This window comes from Crotalus tigris, unplaced genomic scaffold (genome assembly GCF_016545835.1).
Source record: "Crotalus tigris isolate CLP2741 ecotype Arizona unplaced genomic scaffold, ASM1654583v1 scf7180000020728.642097, whole genome shotgun sequence".
Lineage (NCBI taxonomy): Eukaryota > Metazoa > Chordata > Lepidosauria > Squamata > Viperidae > Crotalus > Crotalus tigris.
Window position 1 is genome coordinate 107815 of NW_024098154.1, and position 17853 is coordinate 125667.

Genomic DNA, 17853 nt, shown 5'->3' on the forward strand with positions numbered 1-17853 from the left:
CTAATAGCAAATTTGTCAATGCCAATGGTGTTCAAGTGGTGCTCCAGTTGTTTTGGAACTGCACCCAAGAAGCCTATTACTATTGTATTATTATATTATTATAAAGTAGCAGCTTTCAGTGGAAAAAATGAATCTGACTTTTCAGAAAGAGTGTAGTGTTTTGTTTTGGAAATATGCATGTCTCTCGTTACATCCAAATCAACTCAGAAACATGTTCCATTAATTCACTGGGACATAATCAAGAGTCCAGACTTTTGAATGCTGACAAGATTTCTGAAACCAGCAAAGAGGATCAAAGCGAGATTTAATATTTGCTGCCAGCATTAAGTGGCAGGTATATCTCTTTGAGAACTAGGCCCATCATTCTATTTGATTCTTCGACTACACATATATTTTTTTTTAAGGACAAGATGAGAACATTAAGGTAATCCTCAACTTTATAAGAGTTTGTTTAGCGACCATTCAAAGTTACAACAGCACTGCAAAAAGTGATTTATGACCATTTTTTTCACACTTAAGACCACTGTAAGCATATAAGAATTTTTTTTAATCTGGAAGGGAGAACTAGTTGTCATCACGGGGTTCAGAAACTTACCCTCCAAATTTTGCATAAAGCGATACTGTGTATAAACCTGGTTGACTGGAGTCCCTCACCATAAACCCTCCTTCTTTATCCTAAAATCCGAGAAAAAGAAATGAAACCTTTATTATAAACCAACCAGAATTCTTTGTTGACTGATTTGCAAGATTCACAATTTACTTATGAAAGCTATGTGGCGTTTCGACTGCAAGGGACTGCAACCAGAATAAATGCTAACCCTGCATTAACAAGGTGCTTCCCCCGCACCCACCCACCCACCCCCCAAAAAATTGCTACCAGGAACAAAGCACCTCTCTTAGAAGCATTAGAAGACTCTTTTTAAAAAAAATTTTTTATTAAGTTTATATAGGTAAGAAAAAAATAGGAACAATACAGGTATGGTAAAGGGAGGGGTAGAAGGAAAGGGGGAGGGGAAGTAAGTAAGGAATTAGGGTAAAATAAGGATAGGTACAATCACATATTTCAACAAACAAGCAACCATCCAGATCATAATACTGAGTAAATATCATATTCAACCATTTTTAACAAAGCTTAGACTGTAACGTATTAAAAACAATTAGTAAACAAATACATTGATCTATTAAGTAAACACTACTAATAAAATCTCAAAAAATAAAATAAAATCCTAACGATCAAAAGTAACAGATGAAAATCAGTAAATCAGGAAAAGTAATCGTATCGTCAAAATGTTAGTTAGAACGCGATTAAAAATCAATCATCTATTCTAAAATATTGAATCCTTCAAGTTCTAACGTGTCTCTAACCCAGTGGTTCTCAACCTTTTTAATGCCGCGACCCCCAACCGGTCGTAAGTCGAGGACTACTCAACCGGTCGTAAGTCGAGGACTACTCAACTGGTGCAGCACCGTTTGCAGAATGGGACTTTTGGCGGGCTCAGCAGGGCAGAGACAGCCTGGACAATTCCTATTGGCTTTTGAAAGCCAATAGAATTAGACTCTATTCAAGAGAGTCTATTCTATTGGCTTTCAAAAGCCAATAGAATAAAAGGGAGTAGCACAGCTAAGGAAAAGGGGGAAAAAATGGCGGACTGCGTTGTTTGGTGACCCCCGTGAAATGGTCGTTCGACCCCAAATGGGATCCCAACCCACAGGTTGAGAACCACTGTTCTAACCATTGATAAAAATTTTCCCAAGTTCTAAAATAAATTGAATCATCTTTTTCTTTCATTTCTTGAAGCATTAGAAGACTCTTGAAGTTAAAAAAAAAAAAAATCAGAGTTAAAATTTGACTGTTACACACCCAGTCAAGGATATCTCTCAAAGTACCTTTGTGAATCTTCACAAGGACATGATAGTTTCAAAGAAGCGCTTGGGTTACTCATACAGTTTCATACTTCACAAAGCTCCTCTTTCAAATGCTTTGTGTAGCCCTAGTGAACACTGAGGATTTGATAACAGTTTTGAATTGGATTTTAGAAGCGTCAAGCGTCAAACGGAATAACGGAACAGAATAACAGAGTTGGAAGGGATCTTGGAGGCCTCGTAATCCAACCCCCTGCTCAGGCAGGAGATCCAAGACCATTTTAGACGAGGGCTGTCCAGTCACTTCTTAAAAGACTCCAGTGGAACACCCACAACTTCTGAAGACAAATCGTTCCACTGATTAATTGTTCAGGAAATTTCTGTCAGGTTGCTTCTCTCATGATTAGTTTCCACCCATTGCTTCTTGTCTTGCCTTCTGGTGCTTTGGAGAATAGGTTGACCCCCTCTACTTTATGGTAGCCCCTCAAATATTAGAACACTGCTATCTTGTCACCCCTAATCCTTCTTTTCAGTAGACTAGACATACCCAATTCCTGCAACCAATTTTCGTATGTTTTAGCTCCAGACCCCTAATCATCTTTATTGCTCTTCTCTGCACTCCTTCTAGATCTCAACATCTTTTTTATATCATGGTGACCAAAGCTGGATGCAGTATTCCAGGGGTCTTCAAACTTGGCCCTTTTTTGACTTGTGGACTTCAACTCCCAGAATTCCTCAACCAGGCACGCTGGATGAGGAATTCTGAGAATTGAGGTCCACAAGTCGTAAAAGGACCAAGTTTGAAGACCCCTGCAGTATTCCAAGGCACTATAAAGTGGTATTAACACTTCACAAGATCTTGACCCCTATGTTAATGCACCCTAGGACTGTGTTGGCTTTTTTGGCAGCTGCAGCTCACTGCTGTGATTGGCCACTAGGACTCCAAGATCTTCTCACAGTTACTATTACTGATGCAGGTACCATATATGCCGGTGTATTAGGCGACCCGGCGTATAAGACGACCCCCGTCTTTATCGCCAAGCCGCATTCCTAGAACGTCGTCTTATACGCCGGAAACTACCAGTATTTCCGGCGTATAAAATGACTCGGCGTATAAGACGACCCCCATCTTTGGCACCGAGTTTAGCACTTCCGGAAGTCATCTTATACGCCAGCATATACGGTACAACTTCTTCTATACTGGTGCAATTAGTTTTCCTGGCATAAGTGTAGAACCTTATTTTTTTCACCACTGAATTTCATTTTGTTAGATAGGCCCAGTGTTCAATCTGTCAAGATACTGCTGTATCTTTAGCCTATCTTCTGGAGTGCTGGCTATTCCCGCCAGTTGATGTTGCCTGTAAATTTGATGAGTTTCCCTTCTATCTTCTCATCTGAATCATTGATTAAGATATTGAAGAGTACTGGCCTAAAACAGACCTTGACCTTTTTCTTGTTTTTTACATTTTGAAAGAAGCTTTTTTTTGTTGTTATTTTTTACTTTTATCATGAGCCTTAGTTTATTTTGAGCCTTAGCTTTCCTGACTTCCATCTTTGCAAGTTCGGGCTATTTGCTGATTTTCTGCCTTAATTATCTATCCTTTTCACTTTTTATACTTAGCCTTTTTGTTTTTTACATTTTGAAAGAAGCGAGACAAAATTGTCAGCTAAGTTTGTCAGAAATCCGTTTGATCTTCCACTAGGTGCCGAGTGTGTCTCCCAGTTGATGTCAGGGTAGTTAAAGTTCCCCATTTCTATTGTGGTGTGCTTCCTTAACATATCTTAGTTAACTGATTAGCAAAAAGATCATCTATTTCCTCCATTTGGTTGGGTGGCCTATAGTATACACCTATGTGTCATCTTTTTTTTTCTTTTTGTTTTATCAAAATAATGGTAAGCCCACCTCGTTTCTGAGAAGTTGTTCTGCCTGACTTCTATTCAGATTTCTGCAGTACCATCTAAAGAGGAAACCAGTAAAAGTTTAGCATGTTATATATAAATGCTACTATTGCATGCATGTGCCTCTTTATTAGGGCTTTAGGGCAAAATACATTTTTCAAAGCACCTGTCTGCACCTCCAAATGCATTTCTTCCCTTGAGGCAGTTGCAGAAGATAATCACAGTTTCAGGAAAAAACATAGCTACTTTAAAGAGTTCTGGGCAGGTGCAACATTCATTTTCTGCATACTTCAAAGCACTTTTTTTTTTTTTTGCATTCAAGCTGGAACATTGTCTGACACTTATGTTCCAAAATATATCCGCATGATTTCCATGAGCTGGTTTCCAACTCTTTTTGGAAACCAGCCCAAGTGGTAGCCAGAATCATATCTCATGGAAACAAATTCCAAATTATGCATTTTCATTTTTTTTCAAAATCCTTTTGTTTCTTATGATCTTTCTAGGATTCAATTTGACCTCTGGTTCTATTATTTTTGGGGAAGGGAAAAATAGCTTCTCCATGTCCAATTTATCTATTGTGTGTGTGTGTGTGTGTGTGTGTGTATGCGTATGTATATGTGTATGTGTTAAATTTGGATTTTTGCCAACAAAGAGTTAAAGGGAGACTAGTATAGCTATTTCGCGCTATTTAGCTCCCATCAGCTAGCCATTCCCTTCTGAGATTCGAACCTGGGCCGCTTGCACGTTAGGCAGCTGTGTTAACCTCTAGGCCACAGGTTGGCAAAACATTTTGTTGGCAAAAATCCAAATTTAACATAGAAATGATTTGTCGCAGTAGCAACTACTGCCTGGGATAGCTCCTAGATTGGGGCTGAAAAAGGCAAACGATTCTTTCCCATATTTGGGTAGCCCTGGTGTTCTATTAGACACTTAATATATGTGTATGTATATGTATACACCTCCACCATGTCCTCTCTCTTTTGCTTCAGTTTGCTTCAATATTTAATAAAAATAGTCAATAAAACCATTTATGATAAAGCCAAACTGTAAGAGTACATAAAATAAAATTCATTTTAATCAGGCAGTTCAAAAGGCAACTTATTGTTGAATCTGAATGGGACAGTTTATACTTGGCTATGACCAATTCCCTGAGACAATTTGGCTGCTATGTTAAGAACGACGGGTTCTACTATCTGCCGAAGCATAATATGGAGCCCCAGGAATGACTTTTTAAGCATCTTTCTGGAGATGCAGAGTCTCAAAGCTATTTCCCATGAAATGGTCAAAATACATAAAATCACATTTGCTATATATAAAAATTGACTTACTCATACTGCTCCAGACTGTTGGACTTCTTTCCTGTTACGTAATTGCTTGGAATATATCCTTGGTTTCTAGAATGATAAAAAGGAACAATACAGGCAGTCATTGACTTACAACAGTTCGAAGTTCACACTTATGACCATTGCACCTTCACCATGGTCACATGAGGGGAAAACATGACCAAAATTCAGACGCTTGGCAACTGACTCATATTTATGACGGTTGTAGTGTCTGTCTGTCTGTCTCTCTCTCTCTCTCTCTCTCTCTCCTGAACCACCCCCAAAATAAGATTTCAGCATTATCAGCCCCAAGAACAAGAACCTGCATTTTTTTCCTGAAATTCTGTAATATACTACCTGACCTCTTGTCTCACATAAGACATTTTTTCTTTTTCTTTTTTTTACTTAATTTGGGGAATCTATAGTTACTATGTAATGCTGTTTGCAGACATCCCAGCACCCATGGAACATTCTGGATACTGGCAGCTTGCAGGCATCCCAGCACCCATGGAACATTCTGGATACTGGCAGCAGAGCAGAGATCTCAACTTGATCCAACCCCAACTAGCCAGAACACTACAGGCAGTCCTCGACTTACGACCACAATTGAGCCCAAATTTTCTGTTAAGCGAAATATTCATTGACTTTTGCCCCGTTTTACGACCTTTCTTGCTACAGGTGTTAAGTGAATCCCTGCAGCTGTGAAGTTAAGTAACAGGGTTGTTAACTGAATCTGCCTTCCCCATTGACTTTGCTCGTCAGAAGGTCGCAAAAGGTGATCACATGACTCCCGGGACACGGCAACGGTCATAAAATATGAGTCGGTTGCCATGCGTCTGAATTTTGAGCACCTGACCGTGGGGGATGCTGAAATGGCCATAACTGTGAAAAATGGTCATGCGTCCCTTTTTTCAGTACCATTGTAACTTCAAACGGTCACTAAATGAACTGTTGTAAGTCGAGACCAGTTGCAGTTAGTTCTTATTATTGAAATTGATTTTACATCCTCTTAAAATAAATAAGGTGTCTGTGAATATTATCCACAATTCAATCTATAGGTGTGCCTATAAGCCACCCTTTCAGTAGCTAATCTTAAAGCCTGAAGATGCACAGTTCAAACCAGTCTAGCAAGGCGCCTCACCCACTTTTGTCCTACTTATTTTAAAATACAACAATTTACCCACCTCTGTCAAAAACCCATTTCTCTTTTAATCCTGCTAAAGTACACTACAGTGGTATGAAAACCACAATAAAATATCAGCAAAGACGATCGCAATGCGTTAAGGCAGTGGTTCTCAACCTTTTTAATGCCGTGACCCCCAACCGGTCGTAAGTCGAGGATTACTCAACCAGTCGTAAGTTGAGGACTACTCAACTGGTGCAGCACCGTTTGCAGAATGGGACTTTTGGCGGGCTCAGTAGGGCAGAGACAGCCTGGACAATTCCTATTGGCTTTTGAAAGCCAATAGAATTAGACTCTATTCAAGAGAATCTATTCTATTGGCTTTCAAAAGCCAATAGAATAAAAGGGAGTAGCACAGCTAAGGAAAGGGGAAAAGAAAATGGCAGACTGCGTTGTTTGGTGACCCCCATGAAATGGTCGTTTGACCCCAAATGGGGTCCCGACCCACAGGTTGAGAACCACTGCGTTAGGGGTAGGCAACCTTGGCTCTTTTATGACTTGTGGACTTCGACTCCCAGAATTCCTGAGCCAGCATGGCTCAGCTTGGAAAGCTCTCCCTTTCCCCTCAGCGTGGCTGGCTCAGGAATTCTGGGAGTTGAAGTCCACGAGTCATAAAAGAGCCAAGGTTGCCCACCCCTGGTTTAGGCCTGTTGTAGGTGCTATGTAAGCATATTTCTGCCTATGCCTAAAATTAAACCAGATAATTGCATTCCTTACCCATATTTATCTTTTGCTTTCCACCAGTGGATGTCATTTTTTTCGATTATGATATATTCTTGACCGCTTTCTAATCTCAAATCATGAAGTTCCGTGGGCTCAAAATCATACATTGCAATTGCCACTTCTTCTTCTTCTTCCTCATCCTCTTCTTGAGGAATCGGGGGCGGGGGCCTTCTCTGAAACTTAAAAAGTTATTATCTGTCATTGACTGAAATATTCCAATAATTCTAATTACTAAGATAATTATTTGGGATGCTTCTATTTTCCAGCTCAGTGAAGCAGAATAAAAATACTTTACACAAAATTATACTCTAGGAGGGCAATTAAAATGCACGCAAGCAACACAGACAAGTACATCTAAATTTGTCATTCTATTTGTTTGTTGAACGGACCACGAGTAAATTTAACAATCTGGACACAGATATATTTAAATTAAAAATGAGCTTGTGTTTATGATGAAGGAAACTGCTAAAAGGTATAAAAAAAATAAGGCTGCAAATTAATCCTAGATCCAGAATCCTCCATTTTACTACCAGATACAAGGTTCTGGAAAATATACAGGTGTTACTTGAACAGAAAACAAAAAGAAAAGCACACTAGCTTTAATTATTATTATCTCTCTCCAACACTAAGAAGGTTATTTATTTATTAATCCTTCCACGATGCCATCATGCCCCAAACATGTATGAAAAACAATCAAATCTCCTTTTCTCTACCCACCCACCCACCCACCCCACCTCACCCACCCTGCCGGCCTTTAAGAAAGCCGTTAAAACTCTCCTGTTCCGGCAGGCCTGGGGCTGATGTCCCCGGGGGGGGGGCGGGATATAATCGGACATGCTGTATGATTGTATTATTTTATTGTTGATGATTGTTTTAATTTTGTACGCCGCCCTGAGTCCTTTGGGATTGGGCAGCATATAAATAAAATTAAATAAATAAATTAAATAAATAAATAAATAAAGAATCCCTGGGACCAAAATAATCCAAATATATTGCCTGGAATTTAGTAGCTCATATTCTCGGAAAGGCAGGTCTGAAAACTTCAGTCAGATTTGTTATTTATCTATTATATAGAGATATATAACATTATAAATAGATAGATATATATATAGACAGCTGTGGTGGCGCAGTGGTTTGAAGGAAGTATTGCAGGCTAATTCTGCTGATTGCCAACCGCCAGCAGTTTGATCCTGACTGGCTCAAGGTTAACTCAGTCTTCCATCCTTCCGAGGTTGGTAAAATGAGGACCCAGATTGTTGGAGGCAAGAGGCTGACCCTGTAAACTGCTTACAGAGGGCTGCAAAACACTTGAACTGGTATATAAGTCTAAGTGCTATTGCTATCACATACATATGCACACATGTTATTTGTATCAGCAATTTAAAAGTCATATGACAAAAAGAAAAAAACCTAAATTTCTTTGCAAGCAGTTTGGTAGTCTTTATCCTGTAAGAATGGAATACAAATTTCATTCATTTGGGGGGAAATGGCAAGGGCGGACTGATATCCTCATTAGAGACAATGAGACCATACCAATATTGCATGTTATGGGTTGAAGAAGCTGATTATTAATCTCGCGTTTAGTACAGTCTATCCCTGCGTGAAACTTACTGGCCTATATTATATGCCTGTGAGTAATGGTGACTAGTACAGGTATCATAGCTAGAGGTTTGTCCATCTCAGGGTGCTCAATTATTAGGGTGTAACTACATGTTACTGCTAGTTCCTAAACGTGTTTTTCTGGAGCTGACATGAATGAATGAGAAAAAGCATGCAAGAAGGTGGAATGTGGGACTCTACACACACAAATGCAAATTTACTCTGTGAAGCTTAATTCCCAGTCAGACAGCCTGGAGGAGAATGGTGGAGAACTCATTAGGGAGTAGAAACTGCAGGGAGACAGTAATGAGTAGAAGAAAAAACTTTTAATATTTTCTGCTGAAGTGACTCCAAATTAAGTAGTTTGATGCAGCAAATAAACATCATAGGACTGTGTATTTAATTCAGGTTTTTGAAAAATGGTGACTGGATGCCAAGAAAATGAACAAATCAATGAAACAAGTCTGTTAGCGTCATTTTTGTTCTTTGGCACACATAAATTGGCTGAAACAAGTAGCTGTTCCTTAAAATTCCCAGGTTTATGAAGAGAAAAGTTAAATATGAGCCTCTCTCTTTCATATCTATTTATCTGTCTATCTATATATCTATCCATCCATCCAATTTCTGCCTGCCATAGTCAACAAGACTTTCTGCAGTTCACACCATGCAATAAAATAGCCACAGTAATTACCTAAAAGCAGTCAATCAAAACAAGAAATAACAATCTTTATCAATCAAGTAACCTCTCAATCTCAATCAAGGTCTCAATCATCTCTCAAAACAATTCAATTTTTAGCAGTTTATGGAAGATGAATGGTGAACTTGTGAGTTGGCCCCATTATGATTAACATCCTTTTGTCTGTAATTTCTTTGTTTTGTTCTGTTTTTATAGGTTTAAAATGTTTTTATAATAATTACGATAAGTGATTTTATGTATTTATCTACCGTTTTAGCTTTGTTCTATACCAGCCAGAGTCACTTTCAGTAGGATGGGCTAAAATAATAAAGTGAAATGAAATGAAATGAAATGAAATGAAATGAAATAAAATAATAATAATTAAATTAATAATATAATAAAATAATAAAATAAAATAAAATAATAAAATAATAACAAAATAAAATAAAATAACAAAATAAAATAAAAAATGAAATAAAATAAATAAAATAAAATAATAAAAAATAAAATAATAAAAATAATAAAATAAAATAATAATAAAATAAAATAAAATATAAAATAAAATAATAAAATAAAATAATAAAATAAAATAAAATAATAATTAAATTAAATTAAATTAATAATATAATAAATAAAATAAAATAATAAAAAATAAAATAAAATAATAAAATAAAATAAAATAAATAAAATAAAATAATAAAAAATAAAATAAAATAATAAAATAAAATAAAATAAATAAAATAAAATAATAAAAAATAAAATAAATAAAAAATAATAAAATAAAATAAAATATGCAGGGGACATATCTGAGGTCCATAAGCAGCCTATCCCCGAAATACGTAGACAAGAAATGAAAAAAATTGCCTTCTGCCTCAGCCTCTCCCAATCATGCATTGTGATTGGAGGAGACCACTAGCCCATTCAGGATGCATACATTTCAATCTTTTGGCTTATGTATGACTTATGTAGCTTCCTACAGATTTTGAAGATAATAATTACTAATCTAATTTAGAAACGTATGAAATTGGTGGGAAAAATGTATCTACAATAATAGTTAAAAGGTCCGTTTTGCAGAAGAATATATTAAGCTTTATTTTTTAAACAGCTATCCATTTAATTTAGCCATTATTTAGTCTATAACTTTATCAGAATTCTGTCCTGATTACTGTAATCCCAAACTAAATGCAATTTTTTTCGATTCTTGTTTAGTGTGATGAATTTTATTCTTACCTTACGTTTATCTGTCACTGAGGAAGGTAGAGCTTTAATTCCTTTAAAAAAGGTAAGAATAAATAAAACTATATAAGTTGACAAATATCCATTACAAGATTATTGAATATTAGAAAATGCCTTTTACTGCACAGCTGTTTTCAATTTTTTCTAGTAACCTCTGTGTTTCTGCTAATGTTAAAATAATGGCTATATTATAGGATTTACCGTTATCCTAAAATTAATATTCATGTAATAGTAATAGTATCCTGAAATATATTTCAAGACAGAAAATAATGAAATTGAATGAATTCCCCAGAGTAATGTGATGCCATATGACTGCTTGCTTATTCTGGTGTTATTGTTTAATATCAATATTAATTCAACCATCAATCTGTTGTGATACTGAAGAGTAATTATATCCATAAAGATGAAGAAAGAAAAAATGAAATATATATACAAGAATGGGAGGGAGGGAGGGAGGGAGGGAGGGAGGGAGGAAGGAAGGAAGGAAGGAAGGAAGGAATTTTGACACAATTAACTAACCCTAAGCCTGGGTGAGCAATTTTTTTCCAGATATCAATCCATTTTTAAACAAACATAAAACAGCGTAAAATAAAATAAAAATGAACAATTTACCCTACAAAAAATAAAAGGGGGAAAAAAAATCATACAAGAGGACACATAAAAAGGAACCAGCAACTACTGCATATTCCAAATTCATCAGATCTTATTTTTAAAACAATTCTAAGCTTTCAATAATTTTTCTTCTCTGAAGGATAAGATAACATGACATGTTCCAATTAGCAAATATATAATTTTCCCATAAATTGCAAGTCAATGGTTAAACATGAAGTTAATGGGCCCGCAGCAGTGTGCAGTACACTAATTAAACTATTTGATGAATCATGTAATAGCAACCATGCTCATTTGTAAAGATAAAAAAGGTGCATTTATGAAAATATAGACAGATCATCAGGGTGGCACTTACCATTTTCAAAGAGATTATACTTTTCACAGCCAGGTGCCAGTTTTTCGGTTTGCCGGCAACATTGATAGATGCCATCTGTCCAGAATTTAGGATGATACTTAACCATTATATTATTATTACTCTTTATTTCTAAAAAAAACCCAAAACCCAAAAAGTTAAAAACAGCCAACGTTTTAAATTATTATGTCTCGTTTATATGTTGTAATGCAGTAAATATTTGAACCCAAAGAAGCTTACACAGTAGCTCAACTTGCAACAATCCAAATATTATCAATAACAACAATAAATTGAGATTATTTACATCTTGACATTAAGAACCAAGAAATGTAAAGTGTCAACAGAGATGTTGTTCACTAATTAATAATTTCATTTAGATATAGACGGAAAGGGTTGAACTTTGCACTAAACATTTTGCAACTTAGATGATTCGAAAGAAATGTCAGCACATTTTTGGTCCACCTATTGAGTCATTCCCAAGGAACTGGAGTAGGCAAATGCTGTTTATTTTATTTATATGCTGCCTGACAACCAACAGCTTTGGGGAATCCCAAATAAAAACATTAAAAATGAAAAAGAAGAAAAAAGAAAACAACAGAGAAACATGAAGAATAAGGATGGCAAGGAATTGTTTCCTGACTAAAAAAAATGAAACTAATAAATAAATAAATAGGCAAATGTAGAGGAATTTGTTTTTTGTTAAATCTCCTTCACACTCTTCACTTAGAGACGTATGTTTTCAAGAAATGCAATTACCTTCTTTTAAATTTCTTACCCACTGATCCCTACTATAGGCAGTGGGAGCAAAAATATAAAGTGTGCTACTATCGTATACAACCTGTAAGAAAGAAAAACCAAATATTACTACCAAAACCATTTGCCTCTGCAGCTATTATAACTAATTGTTCCTCAATTATTACAATTCCTCAAATTAATACATGATATAAGCAATGGATTGAATGAGGGCTTATAAAAATGAAGCTATTTTTTTAGCCTTTTTAAAATGTTGTTAGCTTCCTTGAGGGTTTGGCGGGCAGAAAGTCGGGTTTTACAACAAAAGTACAAATATGTAACTAAATAAACAATTATTACTATCTCTGTATATTTCTTTTTGTTGCTTCTTGAAAGTTATCTTATGTAACTTTTAAACAAAACCAACATCTGCTTTCAATATTTAGAATCTAGGAAAAATCATAAACCACGGACACCATCTCAGCTGAATGAGTGCCAATCACTCTATCTCAGCCCTAGGAAAATGGCTATGACTTATCCAATGCTTGCCAGGCGTCAAGACCGACTTGAAGGCACAAGTGTCTTCCTGTCATACTTTTTGTATCAGATTTGCACACTCCCACTTGAACATAGGTCTATGACAATTTGCCATGGCCAACTCACTGTGGGACAACTCATCACGGTCAACTCGGCCATGGAGAGTTGACCGCAACAAGTTGGCTGTGGCAAGTTGTCCCATTTCCCCTTGTGCACGTACACTTTGCCTCCTCAAATCACAACTTCCGCCTAATCTTAGGCTGAGTTTGGTAGCAATGCAAGATCCAGTCTGGTTAAGAACTGGATGCAAGACTATAAGGAGCTACCAATGTTGAAGGCTAGGCTGAGAAATAGAAAAACTTCTCAACAGAAAGCAATGAAAACAACTTCTGCTATCGTGAAAATTGCATGGCTGAACTCAACTTAAAATAAACTTTAGTTTAACCTAAATCAGGGGTAGGCAACCTTGGCTCTTTTATGACTCGTAGGCTTCATTTCCCAGAATTCCTGAGTCCTGGAAGTTGAAGCCCACAAGTCATAAAAGAGGCAAGGTTGCCCACCCCTGACCTAAATGGATCCTGCTTCTTAGAGCTCACCACTTAAGAGTCAAAGCAAGAGAATGTTATTAACAGTTGTAACAGGAAAGTCCTAACACATTTCAGAAATTTTTGAGTGGACATCTGGAACTGTTCGTGTAGTTTTACTTCATGCCAATCAATAACAATAAAAAGGAAGAAAGGAGGGAGGGAAAATTGCATGGGAATAGGAGAGAGGAAAAAGAAAGTAATCAGCAGCGTCTGCTTTAGAGATTTTCCAAATAAAATCATGTGTATGCTCACTGAAAGGAAATTCATGATTGCTCTTCAAAGTAGTTAACCTGACTAACAGAGGGGAATTTAGTTGTAATCTAAACCTCTCAGAGTGCATCAAGTTAAGGGTGGCAGGTCCAGTGTGTCTGCTAGGCAAATATTTCCATGTTTGTTGAAATGCAACAAACCGAATTTCACAGCTTACCTGAAATGGATATTTATTTTGACAAGGTATAACAACATCATCATTCTTCACTGTTTCAACACATTTGATTTTGGAAATGTCGACCGATCCTTTCCTGTACTTTTTCTGCAATAGGACAAAGATGGAATTGTTTTGAAAAGGAGGAATTTCAAACAATTTGCAGCTAGAACGCATGGCAAATTGCAATCCTAGACGATGTAGGCCAGAAGAGGGCACAATTGCTCAAATAAAGCAGGCTTTTTCTTGAAAATGGTCCCAGAGACTTAGAGACTTAAATTTTACCACTAATGAAAATCCCCTTTTCTGATGCACAATTCAGGTGTAAAAATGTCCACCGTTTTTTTCAACTATTTTTTTTTTTGAAGGAAGGTGTACTTGTATTCATATCCAACAGAATTTTCAAGTAGCTCAGTGTCAAAAGAAAAATCTTCAACATGGTCCAGCCCAAGCCAGGAATAAACAACATGGAGACTGCTTTAGAAAGAAGGTTGTAGTTTATTGAAGAGCAGAGCCAGACAGAAAGATGATTTTTGAAAAAAGCGACCACATGGAACAGAGTGGTGGGCTCTTATACCTTCTGGGGCTCTTGAGGTTGTTTCCTGTTCCTGTTTGAGGCTTTGTATTTCCTGTGTCATGTACTTTGACCTGAGTCTGAATGTGGCCCTTTGGTATTGGTGGGTTAATGCTATTATGTCCTGTCTTAGAGTTTGGGTGGGGTATGTAGATTTTAGGGGTCTTTGTCTTCCTAATTTCTTCAGTTTCTAGCTGGAAGGCTCCAACCTTCCTGAATGGATTATTACATCTGCATTTCTAAAAGCTGGTTTCTGCTGAGTTGTCTGGCTGGGGGGGGGGGAGGAAAAATTTCTGTCTTTTTTAAAGATCTTCTCCATTATTCCTTTGGGGAAATATATTCTGTCTTTTTAATATTCCCCAAAATATTTCTTTCTCTGGATTCTTCCCACATCAGTTTCCAGGGAGAAAAATGTTAGCTATTTCCTTCCAATCACCCTCTCTATGTCTAAATCATTATCATGGTGATTAAAAGTAGACGGGTCAATAGACTCATCGTCAATTGGCTCCAGGAATTGCGATGAGTACAAAAAATGATCAGTACCAAACAATTTTTTTCCATAAGGAATAACGTAGTGAGTAAAAAGGCAGCTGACACCAACAAGCTCTAGCTTGTGCGTCAAGCACCAAATAAACAAGGAGTACCAAGACAGAATGTTCACATCTAAATGCGTTGAGTACCAAATTTGATGAGTTTCAAAGCAGTTGGGTACTAAGGTATCACTGTATCCAAAAGCCTTGTAACATCAAACAGTCATGTTATTGTAAGCTTAGTCACTATGTAAGGGCATATCCATTGCAATGTTCCCAAATGCACAGTAATTAATCCTAGGTGAAAAATCCTCTTTATTGCCTCTCTCTGTCCTTGTTCCCAGGTGCACAATAAACTTTGTTCACTATAAATGAACATCACATTCTGATTAGCACAGATTTGTATAAGAGCCATAAGATTCTGAGAATTTTATTTACATTCCTTTCCGTGTGATCTCCAACAGGAATGTTCCTTCGGGTCAAGAGTTTCATCTAGCTATCCACCATATCTCCAATTTTCCTTTAGTCAGTCTTCAATAGCATAGTTATGAGATTATTTCTCCAATTTTTACAGTTCTGATTCTGTATTATTTCTGGTTACTCTTAAAAAGCATTCAAAAGCACATTTACATCCCTTCAGAGTAAGACGTATTCTTATAGGGAATATAGACATATTCCTCAAAGTCTTATGTTCTGCTTTCAGTTCTTTAATCAGGAACCAATCCATAAAATGATCTGATGAACAAGGGAAAACAAAGCCCGAGTAGTATCACAGACAGAAACACACAAAACTGTGTATTGCATGTTCATGCTTTACTGCTCAGCATCAGGAAGAATGCCAGGATGTTGTTCATCTAGATAAGGTTAAAAATATGCATGAAAAACAGTCTGCAGTTCCTGGAATTAAAGGGATAACAAAACATTTTTATTCTGCAGACAACAAAACTCTCAAGACTAATTATTAAAGAATACCACAGAAACAACTTTCCATTTTAGTATTGGTTTCAGATTCTTTCAATCCAAGTTTTGAATTACAAGCCATTTGGGGGCTATTCAATTTATCTCTTATGAAATACTCCACTTGTAAAAAATTATGACCTGTCCTTTCTCTCATTCATATATACGGAGACAACAAAGGCTTTTCATTTTAATTAGCAACATTCTGTGATTAGTGATGCTCAGGTTCCACATTATTATATAAATTGTTCTTCGCAGATATATCCTCCGAGAAGTTTCTACAAACTTTAAGAAATTGTTGTTTCTAAAATACAGGATTTAAAAAAAAAAAGATATAAACTACAAAAAAAAGCCAAAAAGCAATAATGAAAAATGTGAGTAGAACAATTAACAAATTATCATTAAATTTAACATTCAACATAAAATTTCCTCCCTGTTTGAATGCTGAAAAATATATTTTAAATATCTTATTTTAACTAACTGATAAATAAATTATTCAAAAGAAATTGTTTTTGACACGTGGCTCTTTCTGTTCAAACAGGCACAGATTTGATTTGTTGTATGTTTAGCTGAGCTCTATTGTACCCTGCGAAATGTCTAATACGGGTAGGGGTAAGCAATCTTGGCTCTTTTATGACTCGTGGACTTCAACTCCCAGAATTCCTGAGCCAGCCATGCTGAGGGGAAAGGGAGAGGTTTCCAAGCTGAGCCATGTGTATTTGAGATGAATAATATTACGAGCAACCCAGAGCGGATAAAGACAGTAAAGTCATGAAATCAGAGAAACCAAGAGGAAATACTGCTAAATCTAATTTATGCTATTCACTATTCCTTCTCATATCTTTCTATCCTTTGAGGTCACTCTTTCTTTCACCAAATCTATGCCAATTCATGCATTAACATTTGTTCTTTAAACCTCTCCCCCCTCCTTCTCTGAAAGTTTCCCATCACTTCTGTCTAACTCAGTGGTTCTCAATCTGTGGGTCGGGACCCCATTTGGGGTCGAACGACCATTTCACGGGGGTCGCCAAACAACGCAGTCCGCCATTTTCCCCCCTTTTCCTTAGCTGTGCTACTCCCTTTTATTCTATTGGCTTTTGAAAGCCAATAGAATAGACTCTCTTGAATAGAGTCTAATTCTATTGGCTTTCAAAAGCCAATAGGAATTGTCCAGGCTGTCTCTGCCCTGCTGAGCCCGCCAAAAGTCCCATTCTGCAAACGGTGCTGCACCAGTTGAGTAGTCCTCGACTTACGACCGGTTGAGTAGTCCTCGACTTACGACCGGTTGGGGGTCGCGGCATTAAAAAGGTTGAGAACCACTGCTCTAACTCTTATCTTTCTGAGTCTTCCATTTTATTCACCATCCCTGTGAATGTGTGAGCCTAAGAATGTAAAATCTATTATAATTTCAGTCAGCTTCTTCTCCACTTACTTGCATTGGATTGGCATTGCCTATTGACATAATCTTGGGTTTTGTTTTGTTTTAAATAGCCAACTAAATTTTGCTCTGTCTTCTTGCACCTTCAAACATTCTACAACAAGACTTCTCATTCCTTACTTCCCACCATCCAAACGGTTGTCATCATTATAATTGAGGCTGATTTCTCACACACCGTATTTACTTCCAATTTCTCCTAGTTCAGCATTTCTCATGCTATATTCAACATGTAAAGTTAACTAATACGTCGACAGGGGGCAACACTAGGAGTCCTTTCCCAAGCATTAAACTTTTAGTTGTTCAATACTCTATCCTAAATGTTCTTTCCAGATCACAAAATGTTCAATGCTCAATTCGTATAGCCTTGTACGTGTAGCTGGTGGTTATCGTGGTTAGAATGCATAGTGGTTAAAATGCAGTATTGGAGACTAATTCTGCTGACTGCCGGCTGCCGGCAGTTCGGCAGTTCAAATCTCACCGGCTCAAGGTTGACTCAGCCTTCCATCCTTCCAAGGTCGGTAAAATGAGGACCCAGATTGTTGGGGGCAATAATGCTGACTCTGTATCCTGTACCGGTACATTTGGTTTTTCCTGCCTACGTGCAGGACTTTA

The 17853-nt window shown here is 36.9% G+C and overlaps 1 protein-coding gene across 5 annotated transcripts in view; it reads right to left on the minus strand.

The window, feature by feature from the left end:
- The window catches only part of TEC (tec protein tyrosine kinase), a 68552-nt gene that overhangs the window by 18834 nt on the left and 31865 nt on the right, over positions 1-17853 (minus strand). For 2 of the 5 annotated variants that reach the window (XM_039368300.1, XM_039368299.1), the window contains exons 3-10: positions 13746-13850; positions 12219-12300; positions 11466-11594; positions 10496-10536; positions 6985-7169; positions 5091-5156; positions 3767-3821; positions 596-675 (exon numbers count right to left, since the gene is read on the minus strand). In XM_039368300.1, coding sequence (XP_039224234.1) covers positions 596-675; positions 3767-3821; positions 5091-5156; positions 6985-7169; positions 10496-10536; positions 11466-11594; positions 12219-12300; positions 13746-13850 — 743 coding nt within the window. Of the gene's footprint in view, positions 1-595; positions 676-3766; positions 3822-5090; positions 5157-6984; positions 7170-10495; positions 10537-11465; positions 11595-12218; positions 12307-13745; positions 13851-17853 lie in introns of those variants that run through there. The other 3 variants (XM_039368302.1, XM_039368304.1, XM_039368303.1) reach the window with 3 other exon arrangements.